This window comes from Artemia sp. Qi Xiang Cuo, chromosome 18 (assembly GCF_049724085.1).
Source record: "Artemia sp. Qi Xiang Cuo chromosome 18, ASM4972408v1, whole genome shotgun sequence".
Classification (NCBI taxonomy): Eukaryota; Metazoa; Arthropoda; class Branchiopoda; order Anostraca; family Artemiidae; genus Artemia; species Artemia sp. Qi Xiang Cuo.
This window is the reverse complement of record NC_142811.1, coordinates 9,038,933-9,060,113: the sequence shown is the minus strand read 5'-3', so window position 1 is coordinate 9,060,113 and position 21,181 is coordinate 9,038,933. Positions and strand designations below refer to the sequence as shown.

Here is a 21,181-nt window from a genome sequence, read left to right as displayed (position 1 = left end):
ATTTAAAAATCAACAATTTGTTATTTAACGGGACACAATAATAATTCGATCTCCTATTAGGTATAACATTTTCTATACTAAAACAATATTGATAAACAGAGGGAAAAAATTATATCGCCGGATAACAATGTATAGATTAACTCGATGTCTTAAGTTCGAATTTAGCTGTCCTAAATTGTGTCTATTAGGTCTATCGTCTCATTCTTTAGTAACTTTCAAAATCTAATTTCGACATCATGGCTACATAAACCCATCGGTAGATAAACTATCCAGTATGACTTGTTTTTTTCTGTCGCATTGGACATTGGTACTTCAGTTTTCGAGAAACAAAAAAGCAAGAAAATAGAGGTATTTTTATAAGAGATCGTTCATTCTTTATCGTTCATATAACAAACTTAAATCACGATAGATCATCTGGATTTAATTGAGAAGTATAATGTAAATAACAAAATATTTATAAAGTTAGCAGCTATTAAGTAACAAAGTAGAATATTCAATTTTTTGATATCATACAAATTTTCTATCTATTATGATAAATATTCTATAATTAGTAATAAATTGTAGTGTATAAGCTAATTAAACAAAATAACTTATATGATCCCAGAGGCCTCCTCTTTTTATTAAACTGAACAGAGGATGGGTCTGCCAAATTATATGGCCAAATAACTATTTATACTATCTTATATAAATCTTATAGTGGTGAACAAGTAGAAATAGAAAATATTACTCTTACCGAATAATCTTTAAAATCTAAAGAATCACAGATAAAACACCAGCAACTCGAATGTACTGATCTTTCAGAGCCGATAATCTCAGATTATTGGGTTTTTTTTAGCTGTTATGGATATATCGAGCGCCCTTTTAATAAGCAGCACCTTATTAACAGGAATTCGCTTCAGTAATTGTATTTTTTTTTTTTGTAAAACAAAAGCACCACAAAGCATGTAATTTAAAAAAAACATTAACTTATTTTTTTTAATTCAAAGTTTTTAAAAAAATTTCTGCTTTCTGAGATATCAAAATTACGATAACAAACGTAGTAATAGTAATTAAATTTTGCCAAAAGAAGTACATAGTAATTATTCTTTAATTACAGTATACACTAGTTGATACTATCGACCACCGAATTATTAACATGTTATCTAACAGGGGGGCTCACACATAATGTACCTGTTACGTGGTGAAAAGCAAAATAATACAATACTTACCAGTTATTAATGACCCAACACATCGGTTGGGTACCACTGTATATTTATTAAAATAAGACCAAAGCAACAAGTAAATAACTTTCTTATAATAAATACAGCTTCACTTTATAAATTACCTTGACGTTTGATTGTCTTAAATCATGTGTTGCTCAGGGTTAATATAGTAATGTCAAATGGGCTCAATCAGATTCATTTCAGAAACATATTTAAATATAAATATAAATAATAGAAAAATTGAATATATACAACAGCTAGATGTCATATCTGCGATAAGGTCCTGAGTATGTTAATTGAACTTTGGTCGGAACGACATCGAAAGAAAGGGAAATGTCTTTACTTAATAGACAGTACAGGCAAGTCACAGCAATTACTATCTGGTGAAAAGTGTGTATGGACATTAGCCTGTGCTACCGATATTACTTGTTATTTAAAACTGAAAGGCCGAAGCACGTTAAATCACAATCTCCTGAATTATCTATGAAATCAAATACCGAAAGACAGTTATAAAACTATTGATATGGGTGTCAAAAAAGACTACAAACAGTATAAAAAATTACTTAAGTTTCCAATATTCGTGTGCGAGATGCAATCGTAAATTCGTTTACAGTATTAGTACTTAGATTCTAATGAATAACAGGATGTTCACGTACGAACGAACATTTAACATCCTTCTGACAGGTTAGGTTAGCCGCGTAATATGTATTTCATTCATTATAACTAAGTATCTCAAATTCTTGAAAAGATATATTACGTATGTCGAGGGTTAAACTATTTTCAAAGATTACTAATATACTCATGACAAAGCTTTTTTATCAAAGTACATTTAAAATACATTTACCAACGTACATGTGTTAATATACAATTTAAAATATTATAGGTTATTATATACGATCGATATCTTCGGGGCCATATTAGTAGATATTGTATAATTCGACATTGAGCAAAAAAAATCTAAAGAATATACGATATAATATTTTTTAATCGAATTCACACGTTACAACGTGATCAAACGACTGTTTTAAATAATATGTTCCTAGATGTTAAAATGTATCAAATAAAATATTATCAATCAAATATTTAAACGTATAATTAGAGTAAAATGTAAGAATAAAAAATATATATAGGTATATTATTTTTAATCTTAACATCTCTTGGAAAACACACTTCTGTGTTACAGTCAATACGGCCCTCCGGCTAAAATACTTGTATACCCCTGCTCTATCAGGTAAGGCCTAACATTTTTTACCGCAATTCTTCTGTGTTTATATTTACCAATAATTTGTTTCAGGAAATAATATGCGCCAATAGTTCAAAGAACGTAAAGGTTTAAGAAAAAAATGATAAATACAGCAACAGAAAGACTAATTATTTTCTTACACAAGAACAAAACATAAGTTAGAAAGATTTTTTTTCCATATAATTTTTCGATTCTAGAACTGATTTATTTTTTATACATAATTGTTTATTACTCTGTAACTTAGTTTTCATCTTACTATACCTTAAAATAAATTCTAAATTTCTTATGAAACATATGAATTAATGAAACATTATTAAAAGATTAAACTTACAGTCTGTGAAGCGAGGTCCTTAAGAATAATCAGCAGAAACCAATTTCTGTGTTTATAGAACAGGATCTTGAAAAAATTTTGCGAAAATAGTAGTCAAATCTTGTGTCGGTCTCATTATTTTAACAGAGTAACAAGCAGCCTTAACATGGCCCTGAGTGTTCACAACGGGGGAGATATCTATTGTTCCTTTCTGCCTACTTTATTCTTTATAGTTAGGCACTTCTTAATGAATGACACAAGAGTCGAGCGTCGTTAGACAGTTTTAAAGAAACCCTATACACAAATTTCATCAAGCTTGAGGGCATAAATGAAATCATTTATAGTGAATAGAACAAAGCACTTGAAACACACATTTGAACAAAAACAGTGTTAAAGAGCGAATTTTTATTAGACATAAAGTTAAGAGAACCCCAATATAGAAGAATGGTAAGAAGGACGTGGCGCCCGCAAAAAAAAAGAGGAAGAAACAAAGAGTTTAAGCCGTTGAATTAAAAGAAATTAAGCTAGTGTCTCTTTAGAATCCTAAATAAATTTCTTTTTATGCTCTGGTAAACATGTAAAATTTATTCTCAAATTAATTATGCATCTTGAAGCACTTTTACAAACATATATATATATCCGCCAAAAATCTATTTGAGATGTTTTTATCGTTACTTATATTTTTTAATTTGTTGGCATATAATTCATTTAAATTTAGTTGTATATGTAAAATCTATATTGCAAACTATGCGTCTTATTCTAAAATCTCTTTAAAGATGTTTGGAGCACACACGTTCAAAGGTAAAATCAATCGGATAATTCACAGTAAACCGAATATCTCTAATATCTACTGTTACACTCTGAATAGGAATATGTTATAGAATTTACAATGGCGACGCAAAACGCTGCTGTGGCCAGACTGAAGAGCTACCCTATATAATCAAAAGACGTCACCCCAAACTTCCCGGCTACACCTTGCACTGACACAAAGTTATTATTTGTCAAAACGTCCTTAGCTGAGAGCCAGTACACTCCTAGAGTCTATTTATTATAGGAAATAATAAATATACTAGAAACAAATTAACATACTTAGAATTATTCATAACTCCCAAAAAAATCATACAGGATAAATAATAAACTTAGAACAACGTTGTTGAAATATGAAAGCCTTGAATTTGTTACTTACAGTATAAAACTTAGGAAAATATAGGAATAATAATTAATTAATTTCGAGACTAATTTAACCCAGATAGTGAAGTTGTAGATTCTATCTTTCTTTAATTGTTTCTGATTAAAAACACAATCATTTAATCAGCTCCAGGATTAAATTAAAAAACTAAAAACTAAATGGTCATATAGGCATCGTAAATATCCGTAAGGGGACTTACCTGAAAGGTGTCATTTGCCCACTTTTTAAATGCCTTTTCTGTTTCACTATTGTCTTACACTCAGACAGCTAGATGACGATTTTAATCGCAAACCTACAAATTGATAGAAACTAAAGAATGCACAAAGTAGAAATAATACGGTGAGCTCGTAGATAAAATTTCTACTATACTTTATCTAAAAAAAAAGAATTAGAAAGAATTAGAAAGAAAGACAAATGTTCTGATCTTATTATTAAACGCTCATGCCTTAGTATAATAACGAAGCATGGGAAAAAAACAAATAATAGATGAAAACATTCCTAACATTTAGGAAAAAAGAAAAGATAAAATATCAACTAGAAAAAAATAATAATAATAAAGTTACTCAAAGGACCACAGCAAGTTGAAAGAAAAAACAATGTAAAGATTGACTTAAATAGATATTCTTATTCTTCTTTCTTTTTTCATCATAATGAATCGCCTTTTCATTCAGCATTTAAATTATTTATTGGATTTTTTTTTTCTTACAATTTCAATATTCAGAAATAGAGCAACAGGAAAAACTACAAAACATTAAGGATCAAAGCGGTAATAAAAAGGACACAAACCCCATGAAAAAAAAAATCTTCTCTGTCCAAAGACCGTCATTTTTGGATCACAATTTTGGTTGTTATAATATATAACTTAAAACCCCAGCTATACAAAAATCCATTTATGGAAAACCTTCGTATTATTTACAGCACTCAATATCTAATTGTACACGACAACCTTTATCCTACTTTATCACGACCTTAAATGAACTATGAAAGTTAAATAATAGACAACCTGATCTCGTTTGGACCTTCGGGCTCGTTTTTTTTAATCTTTTTTTTTATTAGACTTTATTCATTGTTTCTATTGTGGTATCGTTGTTTGCAAGTAGATATATTTACACCCCCCCCTTCCCCCCAGACCACTTTACTGTTATAGTGGCATTGTGCATTGTAATGGTTAAAGTTGTATTATTATTTAAGAACACAAATTAATTTAATTCTCCTATAGACAATTATTATATGTGATTGTCAGAAATCTTTATTGTACTCGATAGTGTTAACGTAAGTTTTGTTCTGTGGAGTGTTTGTATTGTTTTGTTTTTTTTATACTGAATACGAATGTGACTCCGAATAACGCATTTTGAGGTAATAACTTTTAAAGTTAATAACTAAAGCAAGTTTTAATTATCTATTTTTGCATTCTAATAAACTACATCTAATATTATAAATATGTTATGCTCTTTCAGATAATACTGATATTTGTCAGTAAATAGCTACGAATGGAACGACTCAGAATTATTGGTTTTACATAATGATTCTAGTTTTACTGTATAACATTAATAACTCAAACTACGAACCTATTGAATTTTTATGATATTTAATTAACTAATCACTGTAAGTTAACGACTGGACAAACGGATTGTCCTACTATAAGTGCGCGTAGATAACGACTTATCCTAACTATCAATATCGAATGCAGACCTAAAGAACAATAAAGTCATAAAAGTAGTAAATTAGACGAGCAAAGTTTTAATAGTGCTTTATAGTATAATAAGTAAAGCTATACACAGTTTTTTTAAGTTCGTAAAATTTAAGAACCAGTAGTGCACAACATTAAACAGAACATTAATTATAACGATTCGATAATCTTTCGCCTATCACACATTTAAGAGTACTTATGTCTTGTGATTCTTACTCAGTCACTGTTGGACTCTGATATTTTTGAATCCCAACTGATCAGCTTATATTTTCAGAATCCAAACTAATTTCAAAACAAAAGGGCTTAAAAGACAAACACCACAAGAATATATATAAAAAAAAACACTACATGGAGTACATCACCTTAAGAAAATCATCCCCTCGCTTGATGTGACTATTTGCGCAGGATCCTCGAATCTCTGACTTGGGAGCTTAACTAAAGGACCACGCTTATTTCTTTATTCCTGAGCCTGGATTCTGGTGGCAAGTTGATCTGGATTAATCTCTAAAAAGAAATCGAAAAGATTAATTTTTAAAAATTCAATAATTACTTCATTAAACATAATTATATTGTAAGAAAAAATGGAATATTATATAATTAAAGTAATTTATTATTCTATTAGACAAAAAATAGTCTTGTGGACATAATAAAAAAATTTAATTCCTAATGAATTAATAACTTAAAATGAACTCTCATTTTACTAACGTTAGTGAAATAACTAAAAAATCATCCCTAAAGAAAAGATTAGAACAAAATGCTAAATATAACTTGTCACTTTATTAATTTATAATGGTATTTGTTGATCTTTACTTATATTTGGTCTTTGGAAAATTGATGTTTTGTTTCATATATTTAAAGGAATAGTATACATTTGGAACAGAAAGATAGAAGACGCCTTGGTATGCCACCTCCCACCTTTATGTGCGTGTCCATACAATTTGTAAATATCTTTTGGAAGACGTCAATGAAATCAGAACGGTTACCGATAAATAATAATTTCTTAATTGACTCCATTACAAACTGTATAACTTGTATCGAAATTTGTATTGTTAGGAATAATTTATTAACTATCTCTGAATCACAAATTTAAAATTAGTACTTTCAAGGGAAAATGATTTTAGCCAGAAAAAAAGGGAACATGTTTTCCGCCCGAGATCACAACCACAGATCACCAAATAAATTCAAGCACATTCGCCAGGTCCACGGTAGTTGGCATCATGTATTCATAGTAATGCCAATACTTTAGATATTTAATCTTATGATATTGCAGACGATGCACTGTTATTTATTAAAACCACGTAACAAGGTGCATTATTTGAAGCTTTGTTATAAATTTTTTCTCACTGTGCTAGGTAATCCCTCTTATTTAGGCATCCATAATTCTGCCAACCATAATAATGATTCCTTTTACAACGACTCAACTTCTGAATCTGCTTTTCAAAGACTTAAAAATAACCTATGGTTTTCAACCTATGGTTTCCTCTGCGAAGCTAAAACCCAAATGAATGAAAGAAATCAGTCTCCGCTCAATTCTACAAGAAACGAATGACTAGCAGGGATACTTGATAGTAAATTACCTAAAATTACTACTACTACTAACGGCTCACTGCAGCTCCAAGCTGACTGGGGCCAACACAGCAACACACACTCTTTCTCCATCCCAATCTATTAAACACTCCTGATTTGCAACCTCCCAAATACCTCGTATTTCTCTTAATTCTTTCATTAAATTTTTTTACCACAACATTCAGGGACGACCTGGTTTTTGTTTGGCCCTAGACGGTTCACAGACAAGGACGATCTTTGACAATATGTCAGTCTTCAGCTACAGAACATGTTCTAGCCATCTCAACCTTTCCCTTATTATAGCTTTAGAATATGGGATTGAACCAAAATTTTCGTGCAGCTAACTGTTAGGAGGTGACCTAAAGCTTGTCATTTCAAGACAATATTATAATTTCTGAAGTAATCGGGATTCTAAATCTTTGTTTACTATCTTTAGACAAACAAATCCCAACTAAAACCCAACGTATAGATAAAAATCTGAAGAAAACTATAAACGAGAAAATTACTCACGATGCTATGCTTGGAGAATTACCTTGCTCAATGAACCTGTTCTTGAGGGATTTGTAAAATGTCTCTCACTTCTTGAGAGGATAACCACATTAGAATATATAAACACATCGTATACTAAATTATGTTAAATCATTATGGCAAACCAAATATTCGTAAAGGAAATAACAATCTTTGAAAAAAGCGAACAAGTTCAAAATTTGTTGCGGAATTTAAAATGACCCACCACCAGGGTGATTGAATAAATCATAAAATAAGAACTATAAGTTTGCTAATATAATTTCATGAGCACTTTTCCCTTTTGAAGTATAAAACCACTAAAATGGTATATTTATATCAGGAAACATTATAAAAACAAGAGTCGTCCTAAGGAAATTTTTTCACTTTTTTGTTAAGTAATTATCATAGCGCCATTTAAGAGATATATAATAACTACAAAAAAATACGTAGACCAACTGTCTTTACAAAAAATGAATAAATGTGTAACTAATACTGCATTTATTATCAAAATGTCAATTCTTATTGCCAGCTCTCATTCAGGTTAATCTTTTTTTCTTTTTATTTTATCATCACACCTGTTAATACAACTTAAACTAGTTGCATATGTTGACGTACTAGTCAAGAGTCTTTTGCTTCAGAAATAGAGCACGAAGATATATGAATCAAATCTAGACCCTGAAACGTTTAATCTAAAGGAAGCAATAACCAGCCACATACTATTTAAAAAAAAATATAATGATAATAAAGTGGATAATAATACAGTTGGCAGCCTTTTACCAAGAATCCTTGGGGCAAGCAGTTTTATGTTTGAAAATTATCCAGATTTAATAATAATCCGGTACCAAATGAAGACACAAAAACTGTACTAGTTGATATTTAGATTATCTATAATTATTTATTTCAATACCAGTTTCTTCTAAGCATTATTAATTTGAACCGCACATAGAGCGTAGAAGATGGCACGCACAGGAGTGTATTCCAGTCTTTCTGTTCCAAATGTATACTATTCCTTTACATAGATAAAAGAAAATGACAATGTTCCAACTAAAACATAAAAATTAGAAACAATTAAAATTAGAAACCCATATAGGTACTATAAAAATTTTTCAGATTTTTATATTCTTTCATGTCTATATGTTTTTATATTTATTACTCTAAAGTTAGTAAATTTATAGCTCATTTTATGTTATTAATTAATTAGTTCATAAAAAAATTATACTTTTCCACAATACTATTTTTTTGTCTAATAGAATAATAAAGTTCTTTGCTTCTTTTTTAATCCTGATTGTCATACATTTTAATTCTTGTTAATAAAATAAGTCTATATTGTTTAAAATTTCATATTGTATATTTCTTATTATGGATACTACAGCTCGACGTGCAGACATAATACAGGCTCAGCACGAATAAAGTTATAATCGTTTTACTTTAGTTGAGATTAAAATTAAGACATTTTAGGATCCTGCGCAAATAGTCACATCAAGCGTTTGGATGATTAAATTTCGTTTGGTTCCTCCAGGTATTGTTTTTTTTTATATATATATTCGGTGGTGGGGTGTATTGGCAGCCATTGGTTGAGGAAAAAAGTTTGGATTCTGAACTTATAAGCTTATCTGGTGTGATTAAAAAATAAGATAATCCAACGGTGACACATTAAGAATCACTATACATAATTACTATTATCTGTGTTATATGAGAAAGAGGATCTAAGCTTTATAATTCATGTTCTTTTTAATGTTGTGTAAAACTGTTTCTTACATTCGAAGTCATTAAAAATTTTGTGTCTCGCGTTAATTAATGTTTATTAAATAAAGTTTAAAAATTTGATCTTAAATGTTAATAATTTTATTTATTTATTTTTCAAGAGATAGGCTTTAGATCTTGATATGTATTGTAAGTCGTGATCTACTCTAAAATATCTAATTAAACACCGTTGTAACGTCTGTAAATTTCAATTAGTAGTTATCTACAAATACTAACAATAAAACAGGGTCGTAGGTTGAGATCATAAGCGTTGATATTACAATTTGTATAATTATTGTCAAACAATAATGATGATTATTAACTTTAGTCTATAAGTAATGACACCCAGCATACTGATATGAACGATCATCACTGATTAAGACCATTTTCTTACTGTTATACTTATAAAAAAAGATATTTTGCAACCTGTAGTGATAGTTGCCTTTTTTAGTTTATTAAATCACAATGATTGATGATTAGTAACATGCTTAGTAAGTGAAAAGAACAATACAATCAACAACAACAACTGAACAATCAGTAATTTCACAATATAGAGGACTTTACATCGTTCGGAATCGATGCTCGCCGACGGTTAGCTCTTATATGATAATAACTATGACGGCAAAATGACTAATCCACCTTTCCAACTACACAGCCTCCAAGCCAATAACCAGGTAACTTTTTATGGGGGGGGGGGGGTGGGTATATATATCTATTCTGGCAACCCATGAGACACCAATGGCACGAAGGACTCACTTTTAAAAATAAAAAATGATTAACCAACAAGATCCACAAGGTTAAAACTAGTAACTGGATTATATCTTTAAACTATAGAATGTACTTTAAGGTCTTTAGAAATTATTTTAATGGTTGTAGTGTTGAATTATATATGTAGTTCTTTAAATAATTCCGAGTTTGTCAAGCAATTTGGTTTATACATTCTTTTTTATTAATATAATTATGAAAACAAACACCTGGTATTTCTTAAAATAACGTTTGTGGTTTCTATAAGATTTTTTTTTTTTCATTTTTTTTATGAGATTGTTATTGAAGCTTTTTAATTTAATATTTATTGTTTGATCAGGGGACTTGGTGGCATTAGATTTACAATGTAAGAAAAAAAAATAATAGCAAGAAATTATATGTTTACTTACCACTATATTCATTATTAATAAAAAAGAAATAAGACGATGTCTATTTATTTAATAGAATTTTTAAAATTTTTTTTCTTGAAAATTGATTTTGTACGTCTAGTATCTATTTTATTATTATTTTTTCTATTTGATATGGTATCTTTTCTGTTTTACTAAACTTTTTTACTGTTTTCATCTATTAATTGTATTTTTCAAATTCTACTTGAGTCTTCGAATAAAGTATCGTGTTATTTTTATAGCAGTCAATTTTTCTTTCTTTCTATTATAGATAACTTTCTATTATAATAATTGAATTTGTTTAGATTATTGGTAATAATTAATAGCCGCTATCTTCTCGCTTAGAATTAGGTCTCTCTGTTCAGGAACTTATGAATCCTAATAAATTTTTTTAATCTATCGTGGTAGATGTGACGGGTGAGGAGACGTCGGTTGATTCGATAGGGTAGCTCTTCAGTCTGGCCACAGCGGCTTTATACTTTGCCATTGGAACTTTTAGACCATATAACGATTCAGAGTGTATCAACAGATATTATATATAATATGGTTACGCTTAAGTATAATATTTATGGTCTCTGGGAACGTGTGTGCAACAAACAGATTTTTATATATATGTTTAAATAACTAAAATTTGTCTTTAAAGATTGTTAATATATAATACACTTGAATTAAAAAATGTAACACAACTATAAAAAGTATAAATTAAGAGACAACACACGAAAATCGTGTGTTGTCTGATATATATATATGATTTTACTAGTTATGTAAGCTTCATAATTACAGTTATATTTAAAATAGTATAAAAATAAATTGATTTAATATTCTAAATATACAAAAAATTAAGGTATTTTAATAATTATTTTAATAATACTTAATTATTTCTTAAGTTCGAACTCATTTTTTTTTGCTTTATACTTGTACTTATAAAAAGTATGGTTGCTTTTTGTTCTATCAAATTAAGTTATAATATTACGACTATATTTAAAACTTACTTTGTTAAATTTTGTGTTTCAAGTGTTTCAATTGTTATAGTAAATGTAATTTATTTAATGTTTTACCAATATATAAATTAAATTTTTGTGTATTTTTTAATAATAAATGTCTAACGACGCTCGACTCTTGTTTCATTAATTAATAAGTTACTAACTATAAAGAATAAAATATGCAGACATGTAAACTAGATATCTGACCATGTTCAGACAACTAATTTTCATCTGTAGTCTGATTGTGTAGCTTTTCACAAACACCTAATTACACTATGAGTTGCCGCTATTTGCGCGGAATTTGTACAAGAGCGTTTTCAATCACTTAATCCCGCTGTTTCTACCTATGATTCTTACTTACCTCGGCTCACATAGTTTAATTTTATTAGTTTAATAATGTTGCATAAAGCCATATTTTTTGCAACAAATGTATAATATATTTTTAATGTAAAGTTCTGTAAACTATAATTTTCAGTGTACTGCCAAAGTATTTCGTAACTATAACGCAGAGAAAGTAGCGACACAGGCTATGGAAAAAAAATCTTTAGTCATGGTGGTGTGTAACAGTGTCCGCAAAGTCTTGTTCTTTATTTGTATTGACTTATCATTTATGTATTATCACTTTACGAAATTTGAACGTTAGTATTATATAATTGTCTTAAGCAAAGTCTGTTTTAATATCAACAAATAATAAGCTTTGTAAAAATTGTTATGCCAGAACTGTGAGAGCAGTTATATAGAAATATTTGATCCGATGGGCATTAGTGACTTTAAAACAGAATTTTGTTGGCTACTATAGGTTCAACTTAAAAATAATCATACTATGTATGTGTTTTATACTTAAATATTACTATAATTATAATATTACAGTTATTTTTTATCATATTTAATATTATTTAATAATGAATATATAAAATTCACATTGACACCAGTCTGAGTGAGAATTGTGAAATTGTTTCATCGATGACATAAGAGTATATATTTTTTTCTCTACATTTGATGTCACCCGTTTCGACTGTGACCTTAGATTATCATATGACACATTATATCTTGATTTTTTATTAACACATATCATCTTTTAAAGTGTATGTTCACGCTAGTAAACTTTTCAAAGTATTGAAATTGAACTGTGTTAAAAAATATCTTACAGGAGTATAGTCTTCATTGTTTAAAATCTGGTAAAACTCAAAATACGTCTTAGAACGTGTCACTACTGAAATCTACTGCTTGTAACTGAAAGACCTCTATATGACGCGTAGCAACGCAACTGTCCAAAGATGGTTAAAGGGTCTTTCAAAAGTTCCTAATATTTTCTGCATTTGAATCTAAGTCATACAACGGTACACGAAGGTACTGTAGCCTATCTAAGTAAATTGGTTTGTGGATTTGTCCTTGTGCGTCAGCCACGAATATTTTAAACTACAGAAAGTGTTTCATCTTTTTGTAGTCTTCTTGTTCCAAAAACACAATAGGAGTATATCTGAATTTCGGTATTTGTGTTCCTAGAGAAGAAACGATGTGGTTATGTACTTTTCTTCTTACGGTCAGATTTAATGAACCAGTAAGGTCTTCAGAACAGTCTCATTTCCAGACACACTTTTTAACAGATAGTAGGTTATATGACTGGCCTTTAATGTCTAGGAAGTAAAGACAGTGCCCTTACTTTCTAGGTATTTCCGTCCCTCGATCACAGAAACGCCTCTGGACCGTCTCGCAGATGGTCAATCTTGATGCTGTATATGTTAAAATTTGCTATTATGTATCTGTATCTTTAAATAGATTTCTGAACTGTCTATGATTTATACCAGTTGAAAATACTCCATTAATAATGAGCACTACATGATTCCAGGCACTCAAGCTGCCAGTACAAGGATCACATGAAGCGATCTTGTGAATAATCCAGTGATGTACGATTTGTTGTTTACGGTGATAAAGTCAGTGACATTGCATAAACCACGCTGTTGATGAAATGGTCTCCAGGGGTCTTATGAGAGGAGTTTGCGGGTCACATCTGCCCCTGGATAGTAGTTTTGAGCCCCCCTGTGCTAGAACATGTGCCACAGGCTTTTGGATATAGTGACACCGATTATGTACTTTTCAGCAAGACGTCTTTTTTTTTTCGTATTTTGTTCAAAAGTCCTAAAAATTACTAAGTTTGAGATCTTAATTATTATAGTGGAGCCCGCAGCAATTTTTTATTTATTTTTTTTTTAACATGTATACTAATACTTTATATTGTTACTTAAACGAATTTGGATTGTTTACGTTTGATGTACCAACTAAAAATTTAAACTTAATTACTATAAGTAAAGTTCATATGTGTATGTGGATTACCATTGATAGCGAAATTTAAATTTAAGCTAAAAAAAGAAAAAAAAAAGAAAAAGCACTCTTAGAATCTGATAGTATCGAACCGATCCGTCCAGGAGAGTGGATGGTGTTTTAAATTTGTGGAGGACGAGGGTATATAGGATTAGTTCTGCGTACGTTGTTATCTTTATACTGTTGCAACACTCTCTTCTTTCTCTTATAGTTTATAAATTATTATTTTGTAATAAAATTTGTCCGTCACATCCTATGTTAATGTGCATAAAAAAGGAGGCCTCGGGGATCCTAAAGTTGTTTTTGTTTAAGATTTCTCTACAATACAAGGTATAACAAATTATATAATTTTTCTAATAACATAGATAACATTTTTCTACTTTCAAATAAATTTATCTGATAAATTTTTAAATTCTAGATTATTCCTTTATATATATTTTGATCTTATCCTGAAAAGTATCTAGAAAAACGGAAGATACCTTGTACATGACATATGCAAGATACTGATTTATTTATTAGAGATCCAAGATAAAACATAACAGATATTTGAAAAAAATACCTCGAGGTTAGTGCTTTTTTGTTTCTCGAAAAATTAGGTACAGATGTAAAAAGAGACGGTAAAAAAAATTCACACAGGATATTGTCTAAAAAGATAGGGATATGACGCGATGATGTCAAACTGAACATTGGAATTTGAGTAGACTTCTGATACGATCTAAATAATCTAAATAATTTATTAACTAGCACGTCGAAAGTTCTATGTTCATTTACTATATAAATATTTTGCCGTCGAGAGACTTTGGGCAGGAGTTGTATAATAATTGTTTTCGTGTATAACCTGTCAGACCTAAGATGTGATCTTATGCGTGTTGTTTATCGGTCACGACATAAGAGATGCTGTTTAAAATTAGACAAAAAATAGACTCGATGTTAGACCACTTTTTTATGGACTGTGTTCTCTCTTCTTTGTATATTAAATAGGTTTTACAAAACCAATAAAAAAAAAACTAATTACTATCAATAAAAACTCAGTTATTGTTACGAAATGTTATTCAGGGGCGACCACACGAAAAGGGAACCAACAAAAGATAACTCTGGTTTTTGACAACAAGAGATAAATCAAAAGATCAGATTTCGATTCTTACGTCAAATATATATAATGTTCTATTCAACAATTTTATTTAGGAAACACGCCCTCTACTCTCCATAGACGTTATTTAAAAGTTTCAACATATACTATAAATTGACTTATCTAATATTAAACCAAAGCTTAATATGCATATATACTCAGAAGTGATATTTTAAACGATAATAATTAAAAACTGATGTTATTTATATTTTTTTTAACTTCGACATTTACCTTAGGCGTGTTTATTTGTTTTTTTGGTGTTTTTTTTTTTTCATTTTGTTTATGTAAGCACCCTGTTGAATTTAAAAAATTGGGATGAATACGTTTAAACGACAAAAAAATTTATATTTACAATTTTAATTGACCCAAAAAATTTATGGCCAAAAGGCCCCCTCCCACCCTCTTTTTTTCCCAAAGTCACCTGATCAAAATTTTGAGAGAGCCATTTTGTTCAGCATGGTTGAAAATAGGATAAGTATGTACTTTATGATGACTTAATCCCGCGACGTCCCCGGGGGGAGGTCTGAAATTTGTGAAATTTACAAACTTGTATATATTAGGGTTGATTGTGAAGGAACCTAACGTGGTAAGTGGTGTTAATGTCGTTGAGGAGGGATTGTGAGGGATCAGGTAGTATTGTGGAATATATGTACACTCCTAAAGTTTTAACTTTTTACTGGACCTTTAGATTAATTTCTCTGCATTATTTAAAAAAAAGATCAGAAATTAAATATAAAAAAAAAACAAGTTATACAAATGAAAATTATTATTAAAATCAAAAATAAAAACTAAAAGAAAAATATTAATTGTATGATTGTGATAACCCTATAGTCAAGACCTCGCTCTTGACTAATAAGATTTTTTATCCTTATAAGAATCTAATTTATGTATAAATACCCTACTGGTTTTTTAAGGGTAAATGGTAATTTTGGTTAAAAATATTTTTAAAGGATAATAAATTTCTTGTTTGTTACGTTGGTGTGCGAAAAATAGGCTAATTATAATCAAAAGAGGCCGATATACCGGATTTTCTTAAGATAAGTATTTATTTATTAATATTTATTACTAATAAAAACTTTCGTAAATAAAATTACTAAATTTTCTGTAAAGAAATTTAACCAAATAAAAGTAAAATTAATATGCAAATTTTGTTTCAATTATTCATGTACTATGAGCCAAAATCAAAACCTGCATTAATTCAAAAACGTTCAAAATTAAATAAAATAAAAACAAGTTTTTTTTAACTGAAAGTAAGGAACGACGTTAAAACTTAAAACGAACAGAAATTATTCCGTATATGAAAGGGGCTGTCCCCTCCTCAACGCCTCGCTCTTTACGCTGAAGTTTGACTTTCTCACAACTCTTATTTTTGTTAAACAATAAAAAAACTTTAGCGTAAAGAGCGAGGTACTTTAGAAAAGAGCGAGGTACTGTAGAAATATAACTATTTTTTGAAAAGGAAACTGTGGATTTTCGGCTTGTGCTGTCCGATGCGTGGTCTTTTCATATTTAGTTTCTGAGTCAATAACTTCGTATAGCAATATTTTAGTATATATTATATTAAATTTACTTTTAACAAAATTTTTTTTATTAACTATTGGATCTTTAATATAACTAGTTAGTAACTAGAATTTGTCACGATATTGGTACATAAATAAAATTTTGATGTAAGGTTCTCAACTTTTATACATTATCTATCTTATTTTACAATCCAATAACATACTCTACGGGTAATTATAACTAAGCACCGATTAACTATTTCTTTTCCTATTTAATTTTTTATTAGTTTCCTGAACATGTTTTCTTCTTGTGTTCGTTTTTTCGTTTAAGTTTTTGAAAAAACATATAAGTTATGTGGGGCAATGTATTTCAGGTATTTTTTTTTTTTTTGATTTAAATTAAAATGTATTAAAAATAATATACGAATGTCTTTTAAAGTACTACACCTGTATTAGTTAGATTTGTACAATACTAATTATTTTCAATTAATGTTATTAAAAGATCCGATGGACCATCTCCTCCCCCCCCTCTATTATGTGGGGCGCTAATAGATATGTTCTCATGGTTCATTAAATTCTTTTGATATGTATATAATAACTATTAATATACAAACCTATTATGTTTTTATAGATTTGATTGTGTTTTTTTTTTGGTTTTGGTTGATAATGAGAATATACGTATAATATGATGATAAGACGAATACAACAATTATACACCTATGAGAATACGGATTATTTGGGAATAATTATATTTTGAAAGGGTCTGAAAATATCTAGTAAAATAAAAACTTAAAAATCAATCGTTAGTGTTCCTTATATCTGATGATAATAAAAAAATTATTAATAAATGACTATTCTGAGTGTTTGTTACTCTAGACTAATACAATAGTTTATAATATCCCTTTATTTATACTCTTATAGTCGAGATATTTATTGATTATTTTGAAAGTACGGTGTTTATGGACATTTTTTTTACTGATTTTCGGTCCGGTTATTGTAGTTAAGTTAGAAGGGTCAAGTTAATGTTTTCATTTTTTTGCTTAACTAACAAATATAGAATATTGATTTTGTCTGGTCGGTAAGTTAGCAATGTAATCTATTATTCTTGTTTCTGTTCTGCGTGTTTTTTTTTTTCTCGTATTTATTTAATATTTTATAAGTCAATAAACATTTATAAATATACATTTTATAATTTTAATATAAATAGTTGACTGCGCGGTTATGTATAAATAGAATAAATAAAAAACGTTTTTTGATTTATTTATAGGAAAAGAAGAATTTTTGACAAAGAAACTTATTATATTAGTAATATTTATATCTAATATATTAGTATTTGTGCAAGGACTGAAGATGCGTCCTTTCTGGGTAATTTCTAAGTTGCGGAACTTGATGATACACATCTGTTAGTTTGTGAGATTGATAGCAACAGATAAAAATATATATTTTATTATTTTTAGTTCTAATATTTAAATTTCAATTTATTGTAGCAAACAACAAGATGGTATAATCTGAATTTAACGCGAACTCAGTAAAACAATTAATTTTTTAGATAACAAAAAAAAAAGAATAGACCAAACTGACAATTTTTACATGAGAAAAAAAAGAGTTGGACTATATGTATTATGTAATTGTATTTAGATTTCATGTATTATTTATACTATTACTAAAATATTTTTCTTTTGGTATTAGTTCTCAAATGATAAAGAAAAGGGAAAAAAAATTTGGATTGGTTACCTATCTACGGGGGGTTCTGTAAGGTACTCTATGTAAGTTCATCAGTATTTTCAATATAAATTGATAGATTAGCGTATGTTAAAAATGGGGCTTACTCAGAACTAGTTGGATATATTTCTAATATTAAAAAATATTATTATTCATATATTTTTATTATTTTAAGAAACAGATGTAAAAAAAAATTATGATTGTATCTTAATAGTTAAATGTTATTTAAAGATATTATTAAAAGCTTAATGTACCAATTACTTCAGGTGACTTTATTGAAAATGAATACTGTCTCACTTAACTCCAGATTGTCTATAAGTTTTTTTATTTATTTTTTAGTTATTCTTTTAGCTATAACTGTAATATGGAAGACTTTTACTCGCTTGGTGTGAGCTTTCTTTTTTGTAATTTTAATTAGAAAAATATAATAAATACGAAAAAAATACACATATTTAATAACCTTGAGTGTATGATTTTTTATTTTATGTTTTTCATCTTTTTTTTATCGATCGCAAATATAGGTGAAAATGTAATACTAATATATCTTGTACTCTCAACGCCCATTAATAATAATAAGGATAGACTAATACTAATAAATATACATATTTTGCTTGATCGATTTTTTGAGGCTGCATAACGGGGATTCATGTGTCTCAGGGTCGTCTGAATTTTAGTACCTATGGAGGAAAAGTCAAAAACTATTACCTTTTCGGAATCCAAAGATATCTGTTTTTGACATGTTCACTTTTGTCTGACCAAATATACTTTCAATCATGTGTGAATAGTCAATTACCTTGATGTTAGGGGGTTTTTCGAAATTTAAACTACTAGAGTTTAGTTCTGTGATAGTTCTTTTTTACGGAAATTAGGAAAAATAAATTATTATAATAAAATTCGCCAAAAAGAAATTTTTATCTATATCTGATAGTTTATTATCATACTCTTATTTAAGTTACTAAAATTTATTACAAAAAAATATCATATGAATGTGTTTATGTATGACGTGAAAAATAACCTCTCTCTTATTTAGTAAACTTCTATTATGAATGAAGACCTCATAAATATTATTAGTCGCAAGGGTTCCAGGATTTTTGTTGTTTAAATCTAAAAAATATAACAAATACTGCATTGGGGTTTACAGTCCCTTATGGACGATCTTATATAGTGTTCTTGACACTTCAAACATTAAGTTTTGTGGTGGTCTTGGGGCAAGAATGCCTGTATTTCACACCCCCGTCATAGTAAATGTCACATGGGTACGCCAGTACACAAGGGAGACCGGTCTTGGATCTAGCTGAGCTTACACCGTCACACCCGCAGCCTTTAACTCGGGTTGTTCAGTCAGTGCCCCTTTAGAGCCTTTTTTTTTATCTGTTGTTATAGTTCATGTTTGTTGTCTTATTATTTTATTTTATATAGAAATACAAATGTATTTTTTTAATTACACATTAAATAGTGTGATTCGTATTAAAATCAAAATCAAGATAAATCAATGTACATTTTCAAAAAGATTTGGTATAAAAAAAAAATACCCACACCAAAGTTCCTTTGTTAACATTATCAAAATTATACAGATACCAATCAAAAGTAATTTTTTAAAATTCGTTATAATGGTGATGTTTTAAAATACATGTTTATATCTTTTTTTATTTATTTTTTTTTATTTTTTTGTATTAAACAGGAAAACTTTTGTGTCTTTTTTTTTTTTTGCCACGGGGTGGTTATATGTGTGTATTTAAAGAAAAAAGTTGTTGTTTTTGTTAGTTTTCTAGTTTTCAAATATTAAAACAATTGTGGTATTGTATTTGATTTTATTATAAACTGTTCTAAGTATATCCTAAGAATAAGAGATATGTCGTTTCAGTTTATCATAAATACCGTGCACTTTTTATTTTTAGTGGTAAAGCTGTACTGACATAAGGTTTATTAAATTCATACATAAGACTGAGTTGCTTTAAAGGCTAGATTTTTCTTACGTGATTTGTATGATAGTGTGCTAAATATAGTCTATTATTTTAAAAATTTCTAATTACTCTAACGAATTAATTAAATCTAAAGAATAAAATAAAGACATTATTTACACAATTTTTATATCTACAGTTAAAAATAGTCTCAGATTTACGTATTTAGGAAAGTACTTTGTCCCTTGTTGACTCGTTCTTTTAAAAATATGTAGCCTAAGTAATAGATAGCGAAAGAGAGTATCGGGTATTAATGTGATGTGCAGGCTCTATTGTATCTTTTTCCTTTGATATATTACAAGATCTTGTGTGAACTTGTGTGATTAACACTTAAATACATATTAAAGTTTGTTACAAAAATTAGTTTAAGAGTGGAGCAATAAAAAAATAAGAACAAAATCATTGTAGAAAGTAAATTATAAACCTTCAGATTGGAAAGTGGACAACTTTATATCATGTAGATTTGGATTGGAGTATGTAAAAAAATTTAAGTACTCTATATAGTGTCAAAGATGTTTAATCTAATTATATTTTTATATTAAAATTGGATACGATTGTATTCGTTAGATTTATGTCTAGATAATCTGTGATTACAATTTTTATATATAACTTATCTGTATTGATATTGAATATTGTATAAAGACTATAATGTTCTATGATGACTTCACACTTGTGCTTTTTTTCCAGGTACTTTTGGTTTTCATATTAAAAACACTGTAATATAGGCCTTATATAAACGTGATTAAAAATTATAAGAAGCGATGCAAATTTATAAAATTAGGTGTGCATTTCTGAGACGTTTACGCCGAACAACCTTACTAAACGCATGATAGGCATATACGACATTTCATAAATGAGTATCACAACGGACATTATCATCTATAAGCTCCCCTTGATGAATACACGCTTTTAGTCCGTATCTTCGAGTTTGTTGAGTTATCCAACCTGTATGGATCTAACAGTT

The 21,181-nt window shown here is 28.7% G+C and overlaps 1 protein-coding gene across 1 annotated transcript in view; it reads left to right on the top strand.

Moving 5' to 3' along the window:
- Positions 1 to 10,076: 10,076 nt before the first annotated feature.
- The window catches only part of LOC148941179 (uncharacterized), a 17,717-nt gene continuing 6,612 nt past the window's right edge, over positions 10,077 to 21,181 (top strand). The window contains exons 1-2 of the mRNA XM_089104109.1: positions 10,077 to 10,124; positions 12,060 to 12,222. Of these exons, the coding sequence (XP_088960235.1) occupies positions 10,077 to 10,124; positions 12,060 to 12,222 (211 nt within the window). The remainder of the gene's footprint in view (positions 10,125 to 12,059; positions 12,223 to 21,181) is intronic.